A 17,618-nucleotide genomic window follows, 5' to 3' on the forward strand; every position below is an offset into this window, starting at 1 on the left:
CCCCTCAGCTCTCTGCTCATCGATAACTGCAGTGAGTTTAGCTTTCTGTCCTGTCACACATTTCTCTTTGCCCTCATACAAAGTTTCTACAGATTTTGTTTTTAGCCATTACTTAAAATCACAAGCCCTAAAGCAACAGACTTGAGCCTATTAGCTACTTGTTGTTCGCTTTCAACAAATAAAAGTAGTTATGATAATGGAAATTAAATAAACTGGCTTTACAGTTTTAGCCACTTTGAATGTGTCCCCACACTGTGTTGAAGAGAAAGCCTTGGTTTGATAGCTTAGTGTAGGGCTGGACGATAATTCAACAATATATATATGTCGATGATAGAAAAAATAATAGAATAAAAGTTTTATTTTCTTATGCATTTTAACCATGTAGGTTAATTACATCTAGTTTAGTGCTCATCTGAGCTCATCCTGTCTTCTTTGTTGACTCCAGCGTTGCCTGAGGTGACTATTCACTCAACTCAACTGAAGACCCGGGAGGGAGGAAACCTCACGTTTGAATGTCACGTGACAGGAAGTCCCACCCCCAAAGTGAGATGGCAAACTGAAAAACTTGCCTCTAACGCTACTATCCAGGTAGGAAGACGTTTTAGCGTGTTGTCTGTACTAAAATAATTCAAAAAGACTTTCTTCTAGCCTGCGTCAATTTTTTTTGCCTTCAGATTTGAAAGTAAAATGACAGAGATTGTCTGTTCACCCAAAACAGTAACCGCTCCAATGTATATCTGAATATCTGAACTTTTTGAACGCGTAATTATAATTTTAAACGAGTTACGATGCCGCTACTTTCTCATGAGCCATGAAACACATTTTTCAGCGCTGCTTTTCGTGCCCTCCTACCAGAAGTTCCATGTCTGCAATGGGATGTTTCGTTTACCTTGTTACGATCTGTGAAACGCATTTCTGCTCCTCCACCATCAGTGCCAGCCTTGCTGTGGAGGACAAAATACTCTCATCAGCAGCCAGAGAACGTGCAATTTAAAGGGATTTCCATGCAGAGCTTCTCACCAGTGCTGAACTATAATTTTCACCCCTGTGAAGCACTCTGTGAAGACACTTCCTGCATAAAAATCCAAATTCTTATTTGTCTTTCACGTTATACCCTGATTACATCGGGGCCATATTGGCCAAGATGGTTATTTTGAACTCACACTTGCCTTCAGTCTCCCAACAACCAGCACAGCCAAGTCTGGACTTCAGCAGATTCTGGATCCGATGTGCAAGCAGTGTGATGCATCATTTATTGCTGAGAACAGGGCGGCTGTTTCGTTGCAACAGCACGATGAAATTCTTTATTGGGGAAAGCCCTGCATTGGCCAGACACGTTGCATTTCTCAGCTCTGGTGCAAAGGGCATTACATTAAGGTAGTCAGGGTACCTGCAGCCCATTGTGAGTCTAAAGGTGCTGCCTGCAGAGGGACCAGCCCAGCTTTATGCTCTCTAACCAATACAAATGTGCATCTACCCCCCCACTGAGGCCCTGTGGCAAAATGCTCATTTCCATGCATCACACAGACACTAGATACCCAGAGGTGGCTAGTAACCAGTTACATTTACTTAAGTAACTTTTTGATCAAAATGTACTTCTAGGAGTAGTTTTACTGCACTGCATTTCTTACTTTTACTTAAATAAATATTATGAAGTATCGCTGTTCTTACTTGAGTAAAATATCTGGCTACTCTGTCCACGGTGAGTGACTTCGCTGAATAAAGTTTGTTTCAACCAAAAATGCACCAGAGACACACGTCTACAGTTTATGTTAAGGTGAGACTTGTTGTTTGTACACAAGCTTTGTTGTTTTAAAGGTATTTTCTATCTGCTGAGCTCCTCCAGTCATTAACAGGTCAAGTAACCACAGCAAACAGTAGATGTTGTCATTGGAAGTACTTTGCACCATCCTAACTTACTGCATGTACATCGCCTGTTTAGTTTTCTAAGTTTATGTTGGAAAACATTGTTTAGAAAAGTGTTTCTTCTGCCTGAAATTATTACTTTTTAATTGGTATTGTTTGTCAATTTCTTTTGTTTGTCAATAAAATACCAGAATTTGGACATGATTTAATATTTTTGCCAAACCGATTGCACCATTTTTAATTATTAAATCAGTTGTTTTAAATATTTACTCAGAACTTGAGTAGTGTTCTCACCAAATCCTTTTTTACTCTTAATTGAGTAATTTCTTGGTTGGGTACTTTTTATTTTGACTTGAGTAAAATTATGGTGAAGTAGTGCTGCTCTTACTTGATTAAAATTTCCGGCTACCCTACCCACCTCTGGCCACGCCTCTCTCCAGAAGTATTGTGCAGTTTCTCGTCACAGAACTCCTCTGTGCTATCACAGCTGATTGGGAAGTGAACTGTGTTCAGAGATTTGTAAAAGCTTTAATATTGAATACGTAAACCTTACATTAGTTTTATAAAAATGAAATGTTAGGTAGGTAGCTAAAGTTGTTTCTAATTAGTGGAATCAATTTTCTCCTAAACGAAGTGTTGTATATTCAGTAACTTATACGTTCAACTATACAGATGTACAAATTAAATTTCAAGCTAATTTTAATGAGGAAAAAAACATTCCTTTAATGCGTGCTTTGGAGTTTAAATCACACATGGTGCAAATCAATAAGAGAAATAAGAATTTAAGTGGTTAAACATTCTGTAAATGTCAAGAAATTTCTGTTGTTTAATGACGTCAAAAATCAGTTTCTGGTAAGATATTTAGTTTTAATTGATTTAATTAAGTTTAAAATATAGTGATTTTCTGCTACTCTTCATGCATGCAAAATAAATGTGTACATATATTTATGCATTAATCATAACAATGGTATAATGATTATAATTTTTATCTTGCCATATTCACATGGGATTTCTCAGGAACTAAATTTCTTTTTTGTGGCTTCTCTAAAAACGGCCGAGACGTCTTTACGGCTGTATGCACTGACCTCTTCTGTCCTGACTGTGTCGTCTGGCTGCTGCAGGAGAGAATCGTGGGCTCCACGATAATTCTGGCGCTTCAGCTCACCAACATCTCCGCGAAGGACAACCAGCACAACCTGACGTGTGAGGCCGAGAACCAAGCTGGGCCCAACGAGGGGATGGTGCAATTGGACATTGAGTGTAAGTGCCTGCAAAATAAAATGCCGCGCTCCTGAAAGCTCACGAGCTCAATGCAAGTCGCCGGCCTTAATGGAGGCGAGGGCGAGAGCACACTGGGACCATTTTGTAGTGCAGGCAGGGTGGACGGTTGCACAAAAGAAAAATGCACTGCACTGATTCCTTCTAAATGCCCCCTCTACAAATATGGCTACGTACCCACCATGCTTCTAATGGAGCTCTCTGTCCTCTGCCACTCAAACCGGCGACTGGTGAGAAGTGTTAAAATAATATGAGTGAAGTGCTGCAGGTACAGCTTGTCATTTAATGTAGGGATACAATGAGAGGACAAAGGAAGGTGAACTTACCTCATCTTGCTCTTAAAGAACTCCACCACCTTATCTATTCTACGCCTTTAAATTACAGACGGAGCTTGACTCTGAGGGTCTGCTGCTCCTGTTTTCCACTTTCAGATGCATTAGTGCATCTGGACGGTGAGCAGCGCCGAGAAACGACAGCACCCAGTAGTCCCACAGAAGACAGTCAGATGCATTAGCGGTACATTACTGAAAATACAACCCAAACAATATCATATACTTCCAACTCAATGACATTCATTAGAAAATAAAACCAAAAAAAAAAAAAAAAAAAAAAACGACGGGGGCGCCAATCAGCTGCATGAGCATCAAGGGACAGATAATGAACATCAGGAAAATGGGGCGGATAACCCGTGCTCAGATCTGATTTAAGCTCGTGCTAATGGACTTTTCCCTCCAACTCCGGAAAACCACTTCTTCCACGGTGATTGGCAGTCTGTAAATGCGTTAGTGCTGCTAATCTATCAACATCAGCCCCACTGGTGGACAGACACTCGTTAACCGCTGGCCCTTTAATTACTTCTAATTACCTCCCAGAACGGTGGGAGTTTATTGCGGTGCGGCTCCTCTACCATTGATTCATGCTACACATGCGGCTTCCTTTTCACGGAATCCCTGCTCCGAATCACCCAGTCTGCTGCGTCACGTTTCAAATGGGAATTTGAAATAAATTAATTGCCGTTGCACAATCAGTTATGCTCAGGAGTTGAGGTAAACCTACCGCATACATACATATAATATCTTTAGTGTTTCAATAATTCTGATTTACTTCATACCTTTTTTTACCAGGATTGTGCAGCGGTTTGCTTTAGATTTTCCCTGATACACGAAATGCAGTTTGCACCTCAACACATGCTTTTTGTAGCCGTCTAAGTGGTCTCTGGTGTAAATATGACTGGGTGGCCATTCTGTAAGCGGTGCGCATCAGGGAAGATCGGCCCACATGCACAAGCCAAATGCCTTCTGGACAGGTTTTATGGTCTGATGAGACAAAGATTGAGCTGTTTGGCCACAATAGCACGGAGTTGAGGAGAGGCCTTCAACCTAAAATGTACCGTCACGTCTTGCTGTGGGTTTGCTTCTCTGCCCGCGGTACTGGCTCCATAAAGTGGAAGGATGGACAAAGCTTGCCAAAATGTAGATTCTTCAATGGTTTTCCTAAAGCAATGTATGAAAGTATGTAGGTTCAGTGGCAGGAACACGAGTCAGCTTTACAATTCGGACGATAAAAGCTGATGACTGATCAGTGAGCTACAGACCTTGTTTGCATCGTCAAGGACATTTTTTAATATCAGCGGGACTCTGTGTATGCATTTAACCCTCTACATTGTGCATATTTTGACCCTGTGCAGATATACTCAACAAATTCAAATATGTGCTCCTAATGCTGCCTTTTAAATTGCATTGCAGCAACTCCACAAATGGAAAATGAAAATGATTGAATGTAACATAATGTCCGGATCAAGAACGTTTTTCTCGCGGAACGTCACATATTTTAGGTGTGATCATGCACGGGAATGTGCCGGAGTTAATTGTGGCACATCTCAAACGGCTCACTGTCTAAATGTGAGAAGAGGTGTGTCAAGCAGCACGTTCATTAAATATAATTCTAGCCTTTATTTTAGCGCCTGCAGAGTAAGATCAGAAGAGCCTGCCAGTGGATGATTAGTTAAATGTGATAAATAGCAGTAATTTCCACTGCGGTGCAATGGACTTCAGAGTGCAGAGAGTAAAGGAGCACATGGGCTGGTACCCCCCCCCCCCCCCCCCCCCTTATAACAGCACTTTCCGGGTCAGGGTTGCAGGTTAAGAGCAGCACAATTTCCAGGGCAGAGTGAAGGGTCTCTGCACTTGAGAGTTGCGTTCGATCTAAATGGGGCCATTTCCTGTAACTTCATGTCCAGGAGAGAGCTTCCAGGTAGGTTTTGTGGTTGGGAGCACGACGACGACCAGGATTCATTATTCATGGCGGGTCAGCAAAGGTTTGCAGTTCAGATGGGGAGCATTGATTCATGGAAACTCACAGGCAACATACAGCATGCAACCGTGTTAGGTATGACAAAGCTGTGCTTTCTGCACAACATGGAAACATGCACAGCACTGTGCGATGGCTTTAAAGTTTAAAACAACCCATCAAATCTTTGTCAATCAAGAAGCCAGACAGAAGTGGTCTGGATCAATAACTACCAGAGCTGGCAACAAGTCACTTCCTAACTCACAAGTAATAAGGCTCAAGTCAAGACTAACAAGTATCAAGTAAAGTCCAAGTCTTATAGATTAAACATCAAGTCATTAATAGATGGGTGAAATCGTCCTTCCATCCTGACAGTAGTTAATACAGTATTGAGAAAAAGGGAACGAAAAACAACTAGACTTCTGTGAGAGCTGCAGGTCTGTAAAAACTCTGATCAATCTCTGCCATTCGGACCGATGGCAGAGATTAATCAGAGTTTTGTTCCTGCTCTCACACCCCTCTGTCTCTCAAGTCCCTCAAGAACTTACTGGCTGCGCATGCTCACTTCTGGTGTTTATGTCCGGTTAGCTTAGCGGTTAGCTTCGGTGTTAGCCGTTCATTGTAGCTCGACTGCTCTCACCGTAGACTTTGAACATGGCTAAGAGTCACAAGCAGCGAACTGGGTACACGTTTACGAGAAGAAGAGAAAGAGGTCAGTAGAAATAAATAAAACCAGAGTGGATTTGGGAGATTTCTTTCATGCGATCACCCAGAAGAGCGGAAGAGACGGTAAGACGGTCTTAAGCAGTTATTCAAAAAGGGACTTCTGGTAAAATCTACCTTTAATCTGTTGTTTTGCCTAATTTCCAAACTTCTTCAGAACTGTTACGTTTTCTATTTTTATATATGTGTTATGGTCCAAGAAAAAAAAAAACTTAAAAATGTCAGAAAGCCTTGGATGTACATCATCATTCAGCAGCTAACTTTTGTTCTAAAGGTCCCTTTGTTTGCAGCAGCCGTGCACTCATGACTTTGTTTAATGTCACCAAAATGAGAGTTTCGCAGCTACAAAACTAACTTTATAGGCTTGATAATTTCATGAAATCATTTTCCTGCACAACAATCGGTAGGTTTTGGACTCAACCCTTGAGTCCAACACTACCAACACAGAGAACACTCGGAAAAACAAACAAATCTTTGAAAGGTCTTCAGGAAATCTGGAGAAATGTTGATCAAAAGATTATAAGACATTCTGGGAGTTTGCAAAGAAAATACAAAGAAGTGAAGAGTGAATCAAACAAACTGTTAAGCACGTAACTTTCTCCTAACTCATCTGAACTTTTGACCTTTCATCTTCCTGCAGTTCCAGCAAAGATCATCTTCCTGAAAGACGCTATCCAGCTGCACCACTGGTGCTTCTCGTTCGCTGTGGATGGCAATCCCGAGGCAAACATCACCTGGCTCTACAATGGTGCCCCAATCATCGAAGGACAATTTGTATTCACAGAGTTTTTCCAAGACCCAACGGACGGGTCAAAGAAGCACGGCTGCCTTTCCCTCAACAAGCCGACCCACATGAACAACGGCTTCTATACTCTGATTGTGGAGAACAAACTGGGAAGGGACGAGGCCACTGCTATCGGGACATTTATGGACAATCCTTTCGGGCCCTCGAATCCTGACGGGGCGTTCGCAGGTGAGTCCCTGAAAATGTTTGGTGTCCAAACTAACGGGTGAGATATCCAAACTATCTTAAGATATTCAGTAGAAACCTTTTAGCAGCAAATAATCAGCAGCAGGTGGTCCCACCTAGATCCTTACAGAGTATGCTAGCACATGTGGATTCTTTTTTTGTTCTACATGTTGAAGACATGGTAAAACATAAACATGTTTTATATTCTCTTGCCTCCCTCATGCTAGTCTCTAATGGGAGTCTAAGTAAGTCTTCTATTTTTCTTTTGACCCTCTCTGTATATCATCTCGATACTGACTTTTCGTGGTCATATTTTCCCTCTCAGGTCCTACAAACACACCGACTATAGACGTCACAGAGAATCCAGAGAGTCGGGCATTCGTGGTATGTCTGTGTTGTCTCCATTTCTACTGAAAAGCTAACCTATATATATATATATATATATATATATATATATATATATATATATATATATATATATATATATATATATATATATATATATATATATATATATATATATATATATATATATATATATATATATATATAGCTACAATGTGTTCAGCATAGTTAAAATATGTCGACTCAAGGCAGTTTACAAAGGAAAAAGTCAATTCCATACAATTCCAATATTTCAAGTCAACACATGTCAGATTGATCCTAGTTCTCAAAACAGGCAGTCAAATTCAGTCAAACTGATTAAAAGGTTTTAAATCGAAGGAGATCCTGCAGATTGAGCCACTGACTTGTAGCATTCACTCCTAGCTTGCATCAATTCAATTCAATTCAATTCAATTTTATTTATATAGCGCCAAATCATGAAACATGTCATCTCAAGGCACTTTACAAAATCAAGTTCAATCATATTATACAGATTGGGTCAGATTATACAGATTGTTCAAAAATGTCCTATATAAGGATCATCAACATTGACTTTGCAGCAATTCCTGATAGGCTATGTCAAAATACCTCTAAAATCTGTGGTGTGGTGAGCCCGACCATATTCCCTGTTACTTACAAATTAAGAAATAATTTGGACATTAAATTTATTAAGTTAAAAAGACAACATAGAGAGCTCTGTAATTGTATGTTTAAACTGATTGTTCTCTCTGTATTGAATTATATGTTGACTGATTGTTTTTCTTTTTCTAAAAGGATGAAGTACTTATGTGTTAAATAAATGAATGATTGTTTTAGTGCAGACAGTCTGAAGAGAAAATAGATTTGAGCATGGTCAGTTACGCGGGTATGGAGCAATGTGTGAGTGTCCAGAGAGATCAGCTGCTGTCCACAGGAAATGTGCCGGGGAGAAAGAGGAAGTGGAACCAGATGGTTTGGTTTAAGGAACTGCTGCTGGGGTGAAGGCGATGAGGTGATGAGGGACTTTTTGCTGTTGTTCAGTAAAAGGGGATGTTTCAAAGTTTTTGCAACCTCCCAACGGCTCTCTCTCTCTCAACACATAAAAGAAAGGTGATTTGTGTGCTCGTTGCCCAGTCTCCTCAGAAGACACGCAGCGCGGAGCAGAAGAAAAGTTGACCCAGGACGGAAGGAAGATCATCGAGCCAAAGGAAAAAAGTGGCGCCCCTGTCTCTGAGAACCGCCGAGACTCAGTCAGATTATCTATTTTTCGTGTTTTTCCACAATTCGGGGCCCATGATCTGCAACTCCTGTCAAGAGGAACCGCTGTGGTTTTGACCTGGTTGATGAGAAGATCCTAGATGTTCCGAAGATGTGAGTTGCACCCGTGAGATGTCAGTACATCTAGGCTCATCTCATCAACCAGGTCAAAACCACAGCGGTTCTTATTAACAGGATTTGCAGAATCGTTGGCCCAGAATTGTTGAAGAACACAGAAAAGTGGATAACAGTTCAGTCTCGGAGGTTCTCAGAGACAGGTGTTCTTTCCCTCGGCACGTTGCTCTTCTTTTCCTGTCTTGGGTCTTTTGTTCTTCTACTCCGTGCTGCGTGTCTTCTTGAGTCGAGATCTAAACCCCGAGCACACCGATAATCTTTCCTTTTCAAACCCTCCCCCTGTATCGAACAACAGCATCACGTTTCTCATTTCCTTTTTACCTTTATCCCAGGCAGTGAGTCAGTGGAGCTGAAGGCCTGGTTCCTCTTTGTCGGTTGAGCTGAAGGTCTAGTTCCTCCTTTCTAACATTGCAAGGGGCTCCTCGACTTTTACCCCACTCACCAAGTCGGTTGAATCAAAGGTCTAGTTCCTCTTCTTCTGCTATAGACGGACCACATCCTCCTTTCTTCTCGGGAAGACTTCTTACATCTGCTCCTTCTTTCTAACCATTGTTACTTTTTCTCCATTTCTCGATCATTTACTCCTCCATGATAGCACATCCTCCTCGCTGAATACAGCAATTCTATTTTCTACTCAGCATGTCTGCACTAAGATGCTCATTGCTTCATTTATTTAACACATAAGTACTTGATTCTTTAAAAAAAAAAACAATCAGTCAACATATAATTCAATAAAGAAAGAACAATCAGTTTAAACATACAATTACAGAGCTCTCTATGTTGTCTTTTTAACTTTATACATTTTTAATGCCCAAATTATTTCTTAATTTGTAATTAATAGGGGACATGGGCGGGCTCACCACATCACTGATTTTAGAGGTATTTTGACAGCTATCAAGCAAGTGTGTAGTCCAGCCTTTAAGTAATAAATAAATGGACTAGTTTTTCAGCATTACTCCTACACACCTGCACACCTACATGGCTACATACATTGCATATATATATATATATATATATATATATATATATATATATATATATATATATATATATATATATATATATATATATATATTTGGATCGAAGTTATTGAGGATACTGAGGTTCTTTCAGCTGCAATAAAAACCTAAAATCTAAGATCTAAAAGATCAGGGTAAACAGAGTTCAGAATATTCAGTGGCCGTACCAGATATGGGACATTTAATGGCTTTCAGGACCTCAGATTGTCTATCTACATACACTGTAGAATTATTAGCTATTTTGAAGGCTTTAGAATGGGTTGATGAAATACAGCAAAGTAGCGTTTTGATTTGCTCTGATTCCAACTCAGTCCTCTTGAGCATGTGGCCTCCAGCAGATAAATTAGCAAACCGAGCATTAAGGAAAAATAGTATTGGTTTAATTCTGCCACTTGGAAAGAAAATGAGGCGAAATCTCTGATTTGAGCTAAAGTTATGGAGCAATGGCAGATTAGATGGAGAGCAGAACCACAGGGAAGAGTTTTTATTTAGTTAAGTTTATAATGTACAGAAAGCAGCTCCGAAAATAGGAAGACAAAAAAGTAGGTAACCATGTTATGCTGGGATATAGTAATTTAAATAGTACTGTTTTGCATGTTTTGTTTAACTTTAGTAAATAAAGTGAAGAAAGGACACATCTGGAGGAAGAATTAATAAAATAAGGAATTCAAATGTTAAATTTTCATTCATAGCCAGGGACCTCATATTATTTACCGCGTGCAAACAGGATTAATGAATAGAATATAGTTGCTGTCTGGTCTCACTCTTGAGCAACAGTAGGCGGTAATGCTCCAAGCTGGTTGCCAACCGCCGTTAAAACACAAAAAGAAGAAGAAGAAAACACAAAGTCACTCACTGAATGGCTGGAAATCGTCCTGTGTTTGTGTTTGTTTGACAGGTGTATGTTGCTGTGGGCCTCGCGGTGTTCGCCTGCACCTGTCTGCTCATCATAGTTCTGGTCATTAACAAGTACGGCCAGCAGTCCAAGTTTGGCATCCACCGTAAGTAGCAGTTCACTGCGTGAGAGTACATCCGACACGTAAGCACAGAGGACTGGCTTTATGGGAACATTCCCTCAAAGCTGAGTCTTTTGTCATCCGGCCGTTAAACTGAAGAAATTAGCTTTTAGGCGCCCTTTGGCCCAGACACACTCACTCACTTTGGCTGTAATGCAGAAACTAGTTTGAGATTTATTCTCCAAGCGCTGCACAACTATTCTGTGTTTCTGTGGGCACCAGATTTATGCAAATAATGCATTTTTTTATCAGACAATAAAAAAAAGTTGTTGGCCTTTTACTTGATACTTTAATTGATGCTTCAAAGCTAAAACTTAATAAAAAAGCATTGTACATGTATTTTTTTTTTCTCAACCCAGAAGAGTTTCTGCGAAAACTGCTGTTTGGAATCGGAGCTGGTTGTGTTTTTTCGGGATTTAATGGCCGACCACAGCTTTTCAGTGTGATGTAACTTTGCACACAGGCAGCTGCTGTTTGTTTGTTGGGCAAAGTGCCTTAATTACAGCGCAGACCTCCGCTGCCCACCGCCACGTGGTGAGAGCCATTAAAAACGATGGATGGACGGATTGATGGATGGATGGATGGACGGATGGAGGACACCCCACCCTTTTCTCTCTTCACTCAGAGCTCCTAAGTGTGCCTGATTGCCTAAGTGGACCACGCTCCCTCTTTCCTCCCCTCCATCTCCTCTGGGCTCCCTCGTTGTTGTTCCATTTTCTTCTGTTTTGGACTCTGGGGGTTCTGTGGTTTGCCTTGCTGAGTGGATTTTACAATTTGGGCCCCACTTGTTTGGCTTTTAATACTTGCCATAGTCAGGTGTTGCTAACCATCCAGACTTCCTGTATGGCCATTTTCCCCCCATTTCAATGTGGTCTGATTGCTGCATGGTTGATGATGGTGATTATTAGAGCTTGTCATCGTCTGTCACCATGGTACCAACAATTGGGCAGCCAAGTTGGTAGTGGAGTATGTTTGTCCCTTATAAGGGAAAAATTGGTCCCAAATTGCTTCTTTTGTCGGCTAGTGCAATCAAAAGAGGTTGGAGACTGATTGGGTGTCATGTATCCCTCAGTCATGCTGGTCTCTTGTCTTTCATTAGGCTCATCAGTTCTTGGTACCGAGGATGACCTGGCCGTCTCACTCCGCTTCCTGAACTTCGGAACCAGCCCACCTTCCTCGGATGAAGACTCTGGTTTGTCAAGTTTTGTGGAGAACCCGCAGTACTTCTGCGGTATCATCAAGGACAAAGACATGTGTGAGTGCCGGTGAAATTTCTGTTGAATACATTTGTTCTCATTAAAAAGCTGTTTTATAGCATCAGTCACTAATTTCTGAGATATTTAAATGGTTCCTTAAGGCATGTCTTCTAAACTTTTGTTTGAATTACACAACAATCTCACTCTGTGAGCGCTCTCAGTACAATCTCCAATAATTTGCAAAGCATGCGTCCTTTCTACATATATTTATCACTATTTTTCTTAGTCAAACACCAGAGTTAAAAAATAAACTAGAGCAAGTGAGCATGGAGGTGATCTGCTTTCATTTCCACGCCTGTCAGTTGTAGAAAGTGTTGCCAGATTGGGTTCTTTTGAACACGCTGGGCTGGAAAGAATGGCTTTCGTTGGGTTGTTAAAATATTGGGGCTGCTTTTCATAATATTTGGTGGGTTTTTAGGAAATATTCAAAGGAAACTTCTATTAAAATAGTTGACATTGTGTGGCAGGAGAGTAAAAAAATTACATTGTGATAAAACTCCTTTCCTTGCATTCATTTCATAAGTTCATTTATTTTTTTAAATGTCTGGAATATGTCAACCTGACATAATTAATGATTAATATTCATTGTCTAAGTACCGTTCAATGTTGACTGTAAATGCCCTGAATGGAGCTAAGAGTTCAACTGATCAACTTCCATGGCTAGGAAAGGGAAATGTTCACTTCATCTATACATCTATATAGATAATCTTTATATTAAGTTAGATTTACAACTCATTTAGTTGGGAGGCTATTCATAACTTCTTTTTTGTTGCTATGAAGACATGATTTGGAAAGTTATCTTTGCTTGCAGGTAATTTGATCGCCTGATTCCAAATAGCTGTTTTTATTTATTTATTTATTGCTAATGATGTGTTATTTTTATTGTGTGTAAAGTAATAATTCTTCACTTTTAACATGAGTTTGAGAGGGGGTTGAGATTATGGGCTGGTTTTGAGCTCAGCAGGTTCTACATTGTGTTTCGGCTGGAATCACGTGGTCAGATCTGGCAACCCTGGTTCTGGATTATACACCCTCTAAAAGGGGAACACTGTGACTTCCTGTAGCACAACCATCAGGACGAACATGCTTATTCATATGTATTTGAAATCTAAAAAAAAAATGTGTTCATCGGTTTGAATCAAATATTTTAAATAATTAGTTTTTACTTAGGCTTGATGAGAAAGTCCAAACCTACCAGCTTCATTGTTGGCAATCGGCTTCCCCAGAGTTTCCTTTACTGGAGATGCTCCACATAAAACCTGCATTTTGTGACAATAAAATGTTCCTAGAAGCTAAAGTTATTTGCTGTTAAAGCAAGAATACAACCAAACAGGACCTGCATGACAACATGAAGTAGGCTACAAGCTCTCAAAATGCACCACACCATGCACCAACGTAAGAAATTCAGGTTTTCTGGAGGTTGTAAACAAAGTCACTGACATCTGTAAGTCGGGAAAGTAATTTGTAAAGTAGGCGAAACTCCAGTGAACCACGGTGTGAGCCGTTATCCACAAATAGAGAAAACATGAAACAGTGGTGAGCCGTCCCAGGAGGAGCCAACCTTCCAAAATTACTCCAAAAAAAACCCACGACTCATGTAGGAGGGCACAAAAGAAACCAGAACAACATCTAAAGCCCAGGAGAGCTCACAGAGAGAGAGTTTGAGCAGAAATGGCCTCCACTGCTGTCCAAAAGAACCCAAAGGTTCTCAAACAGCCATCTTTGCCAAAAACATATTTTAGGGAAATCATTGAGTTCGAACATTTTGGAAGGTCTGTGTTCTGCTACATCTGGTGAAAAACAACCACAAATCTCAGAAAAAGTAATATAATTCTGGCTGTCTCAATGGTGACAGTGGTGTAATGGTCTGTTTCCTGGGAAAACCAAAATTATTTAGGAGGATTAACAAGTTAGAAATTCTCCAGACGGATTAGTGCCTGGCTTGACGAGGACGCGGCGCTCGAAAGCTCGCCTCTTCTCGGACCGCAGCAGATCCCAGCAACACTTCCCTCACAGCCGTTTCTCTTTCTTATTGTGGCAGGTGTGCAGCACATTAAGCGGCAGGACATTGTGCTGAAGTGGGAGCTAGGTGAAGGAGCGTTTGGCAAAGTCTACCTGGCAGAGTGCGCCAACCTCAGCCCCGACAGCGACAAGATGCTGGTTGCCATTAAGGTGAGGAAATCTTACATCGTCCCCTGCGCTGTCTCAGGAGCAATTTAACGCCTAATGCGCTCTAAGCATTTGCAGCAGCGGTGAAAATGTCAGCCGTTAGTATGTGGTCTAAGCAGAGGAGTGTGAGTGAAAAGCCTGGCTGTTTGTGGTAAAGAGAGGAGAAAGTTTAGATTTCCGCTGCAGCAAAGTTATAGTTGGTGTTTTAAAAAAAATCCTTCGTCTACATGGCACCGCTGGGAAACACGTGATAAAAGCCTTAAAATACGGCCGTCTGTTATTGAAGGGAAAGGCTTTTCTAGACAATCGTCACAGCCAGATGTGCAATAACATAGATGGAAGCATTATTTATGTCATGTTTTACTTCTATAAGTTGATCTGGAGCAATTTTTTTACTTCCATTTTCCAGGGGTATAAATAATATGCAACCCATTTAGGTTAGCTTCTCTTATAAAAGGGGAAAGATGAAAAAACACACAATTCAAGTAATGCAGAGGATTGTTGAGCACAAGCTGGCAACTACTCACCTAAACATCTTTATATTTACAGTCAGTATTAGTTAGTATTTGAAAAAATAAGGCCGGACGTTGAGCCAGTGAGGAGGGTGGTATGAAAGCATTAAAATGGATATAAGCACATTGAGCGCTCTGTTAGGTATGGTGGAGGATCTGTGGCCCCGGGAACCTTTGTGTTAGAGTGCATCGGATCACGATACCAGGACATTTCTATTAAAAAAGCTCCAGATATTGGGATGTATTACCCAACGCTGTCAAAGGGCAGGGGTATGCAGAGGATGGGTGGGAAAGAAGAAGATGTGGAGAACAGGGGGAGATGAAGGCAGATGGTGCGCTGTGGGACCCCTACAGAGGGCAGCCCACAAAAGATCTGGGATATTTCTTTTTATTCTTAAAAAAAAAAAACACAGTTTAAACTGTATGCAGTGACCTCTGCTTAGTTCATTGTAATATTTATAAGTATAATACAGCATTAATATATCATAGTCTGTGCTGAAGAAGGCTGAACAGGTTGAGTAACAGAAATGTAGATAAAAATGCTGATTAAAGATTGATTGATTATATACACACACACACACACACACACACACACACACACACACATATATATATATATATTTTTTTTTTATAAAGAGATAGAGATCTAGAAAGATAAAAGAGGACTTTAACACCTTGTCTTAAGTCTATTTCTGCCTGGGCTTTATTGTTAGAACAATATTCTGCGGTTTTAGAGTGAGCCATCTTTGTTAAAAGGCTGTCAGATGGTTTAATACTCAGCTCATGTTACAACAGATTAATGCAAACCACTAAGAAAAAAAAACACATGCAAGAAGATGATGGAATATGCGTCAGCTCACTTTTATCAGTCCATTAATCACACACATAGGGCTTTTTATAATATCGTTACTCATCTTAGTCGAGGTGCTGCAAGGAATTCTGGAAACATTCATGTAATATTCAGGCATCACTTCTTCACCAACACATGCTGCTTTAACTCTTTTAGAAACTATTTGAATGGATTTTCAAGCTTTTTTCTGGCTCAGAATCGGGAGAAGTAGAGATAAAACAAACTACACAAGGAACAGAAAGTAAAACAAAATGTCTTAATTAAAACATATTTTCAATAAAATACATCAAACCAGTCAAGCAGTGGTGCATTGCTGTGTGATGCACCTTTATTTTCCAACCCTTAAATTGTATGTCTGAGTTTACAGCCAGCTTGTAACCAGTGAAATGCTTCTGACTGGATATTTGACCTCCCTTCTTGGAAATGTTGGAACGTCCATTTAAATATGTCGGTTTCTTAGCAGGGACTCGGTTCTCAGCATAGATCACAACTTTTCAACAGTGTTCAAGCCTAATATCAGCTCAGTTTTGATTTGTGATTGGGATCAGATGATAAAGTGAAAGTGTTCCAACAATGGAGCCTTGAGGAATGCCAAAGTATTCCCAGTCTATGAAATAAGATTTAAAGACATAAAGAGTCCCTTCTACCATTTATCCAACCAAATAAAAATCACCTGGTCCTGTTAAACCCACACTAACCTTAGAAAACTGAACAACACGTTCATCCGCGTGCAAATAATATTAAGATGTACAACAGTTTGCCAAATTATAAAATTAAAGTACTAGAATAAACAGATGACATTTCATCACTTTTTGAGCAAGTTAAGGAAAAAAGAAAAGTACAAAGGTCTACATTTTTTTTCTGTAGACCTCCTTTGATATGAGACCTGAAAAGTGTATCACATTTTTGTGAAAATTGGTCGGTGTCATTCTATACTTACCATAATTCTATGAATAAATGATTATTTCCAAGTTAACCTGCAGTATTTGTATAATTTAGGTGATATTCCTACTAAAACAATAAGAAGCTGTGTATACAGTGCATTAATTTAATTAAAATGATAAATTTCACATAACTGAGTTTAAAAAAAGCAGCTTATTTTTGGGTAAACATGTATCACATGTGCTTTTGTTTTAGTTTTTTTTACATTTCATGCACATTATTGCAGAAAAACATAAAGGAGAACTGTTTAATCTGGTCTTTCAAATTATAGAAAAATATGAAAATATTTTACTCATGCAATTTTCTTTTTATGATGAAAGCTATGGAGGATGGTAAAGGAGGGAAACAGCCTTTGGTTTGATGACTCCTGTTCTTTATTTTTACAATTTAGAAAAACTAACTTACAAATTCTGTCTTTCGAAACACAAAAAAAGGGCCCAATAACTCAGAGTGAAAATAATACCATGTTGCAATGTAGCATAATAGTTCTAAAATGTTTTCTCCAGCGGATATAACGGCACAACCATGTTTTTGTTCACAGACTCTGAAGGATGCAAACGAGTCGACCCGGCAGGACTTCCAGCGGGAGGCAGAGCTGCTGACGGTCCTCCAGCATCAACACATTGTGCGATTCTACGGCGTGTGCACAGACGGAGAGCCGCTGGCCATGGTGTTTGAGTACATGAGGCATGGAGACCTCAACCGCTTCCTCCGGTACGTAGAAGGCCGCACATTCAGTCTCAGCGGTGGGCTGTCGAAGCTCCGCTGCCCCAAACGCTGGCTCCTCATGCTGGTTAATGTTAGACCCTAAAAGTATTGAATGAAAGGCAGCAGCAGCGGCGGCAGCAGCACCGCCTTCATGGCAAATGTGTCAGAGTAGGAAAAGCACAGTAGGAACGTTTCCCAGCAGTGAGCCAGCCTTCACAATGCAAAAGCCTGATTTTGAAGCAGCTAAGTGGAATACAGCCATCGT

The 17,618-nt window shown here is 40.3% G+C and overlaps 1 protein-coding gene across 1 annotated transcript in view; it reads left to right on the plus strand.

The window, feature by feature from the left end:
* The window catches only part of LOC105936060 (neurotrophic tyrosine kinase, receptor, type 1), a gene marked incomplete at its 3' end in the record, with an annotated part of 34,096 nt that extends 16,737 nt beyond the window's left edge, over window positions 1–17,359 (plus strand). The window contains 10 exon segments of the mRNA XM_036132799.1: window positions 1–31; window positions 446–588; window positions 2,988–3,126; window positions 6,797–7,129; window positions 7,354–7,371; window positions 7,452–7,510; window positions 10,799–10,901; window positions 12,016–12,171; window positions 14,214–14,344; window positions 17,187–17,359. The exon segment at window positions 1–31 is cut by the window's left edge and continues 124 nt beyond it. Coding sequence (XP_035988692.1) covers window positions 1–31; window positions 446–588; window positions 2,988–3,126; window positions 6,797–7,129; window positions 7,354–7,371; window positions 7,452–7,510; window positions 10,799–10,901; window positions 12,016–12,171; window positions 14,214–14,344; window positions 17,187–17,359 — 1,286 coding nt within the window.
* Between the last annotated feature and the right edge of the window lie 259 nt (window positions 17,360–17,618).

This window comes from Fundulus heteroclitus, unplaced genomic scaffold (assembly GCF_011125445.2).
Source record: "Fundulus heteroclitus isolate FHET01 unplaced genomic scaffold, MU-UCD_Fhet_4.1 scaffold_541, whole genome shotgun sequence".
NCBI lineage: Eukaryota > Metazoa > Chordata > Actinopteri > Cyprinodontiformes > Fundulidae > Fundulus > Fundulus heteroclitus.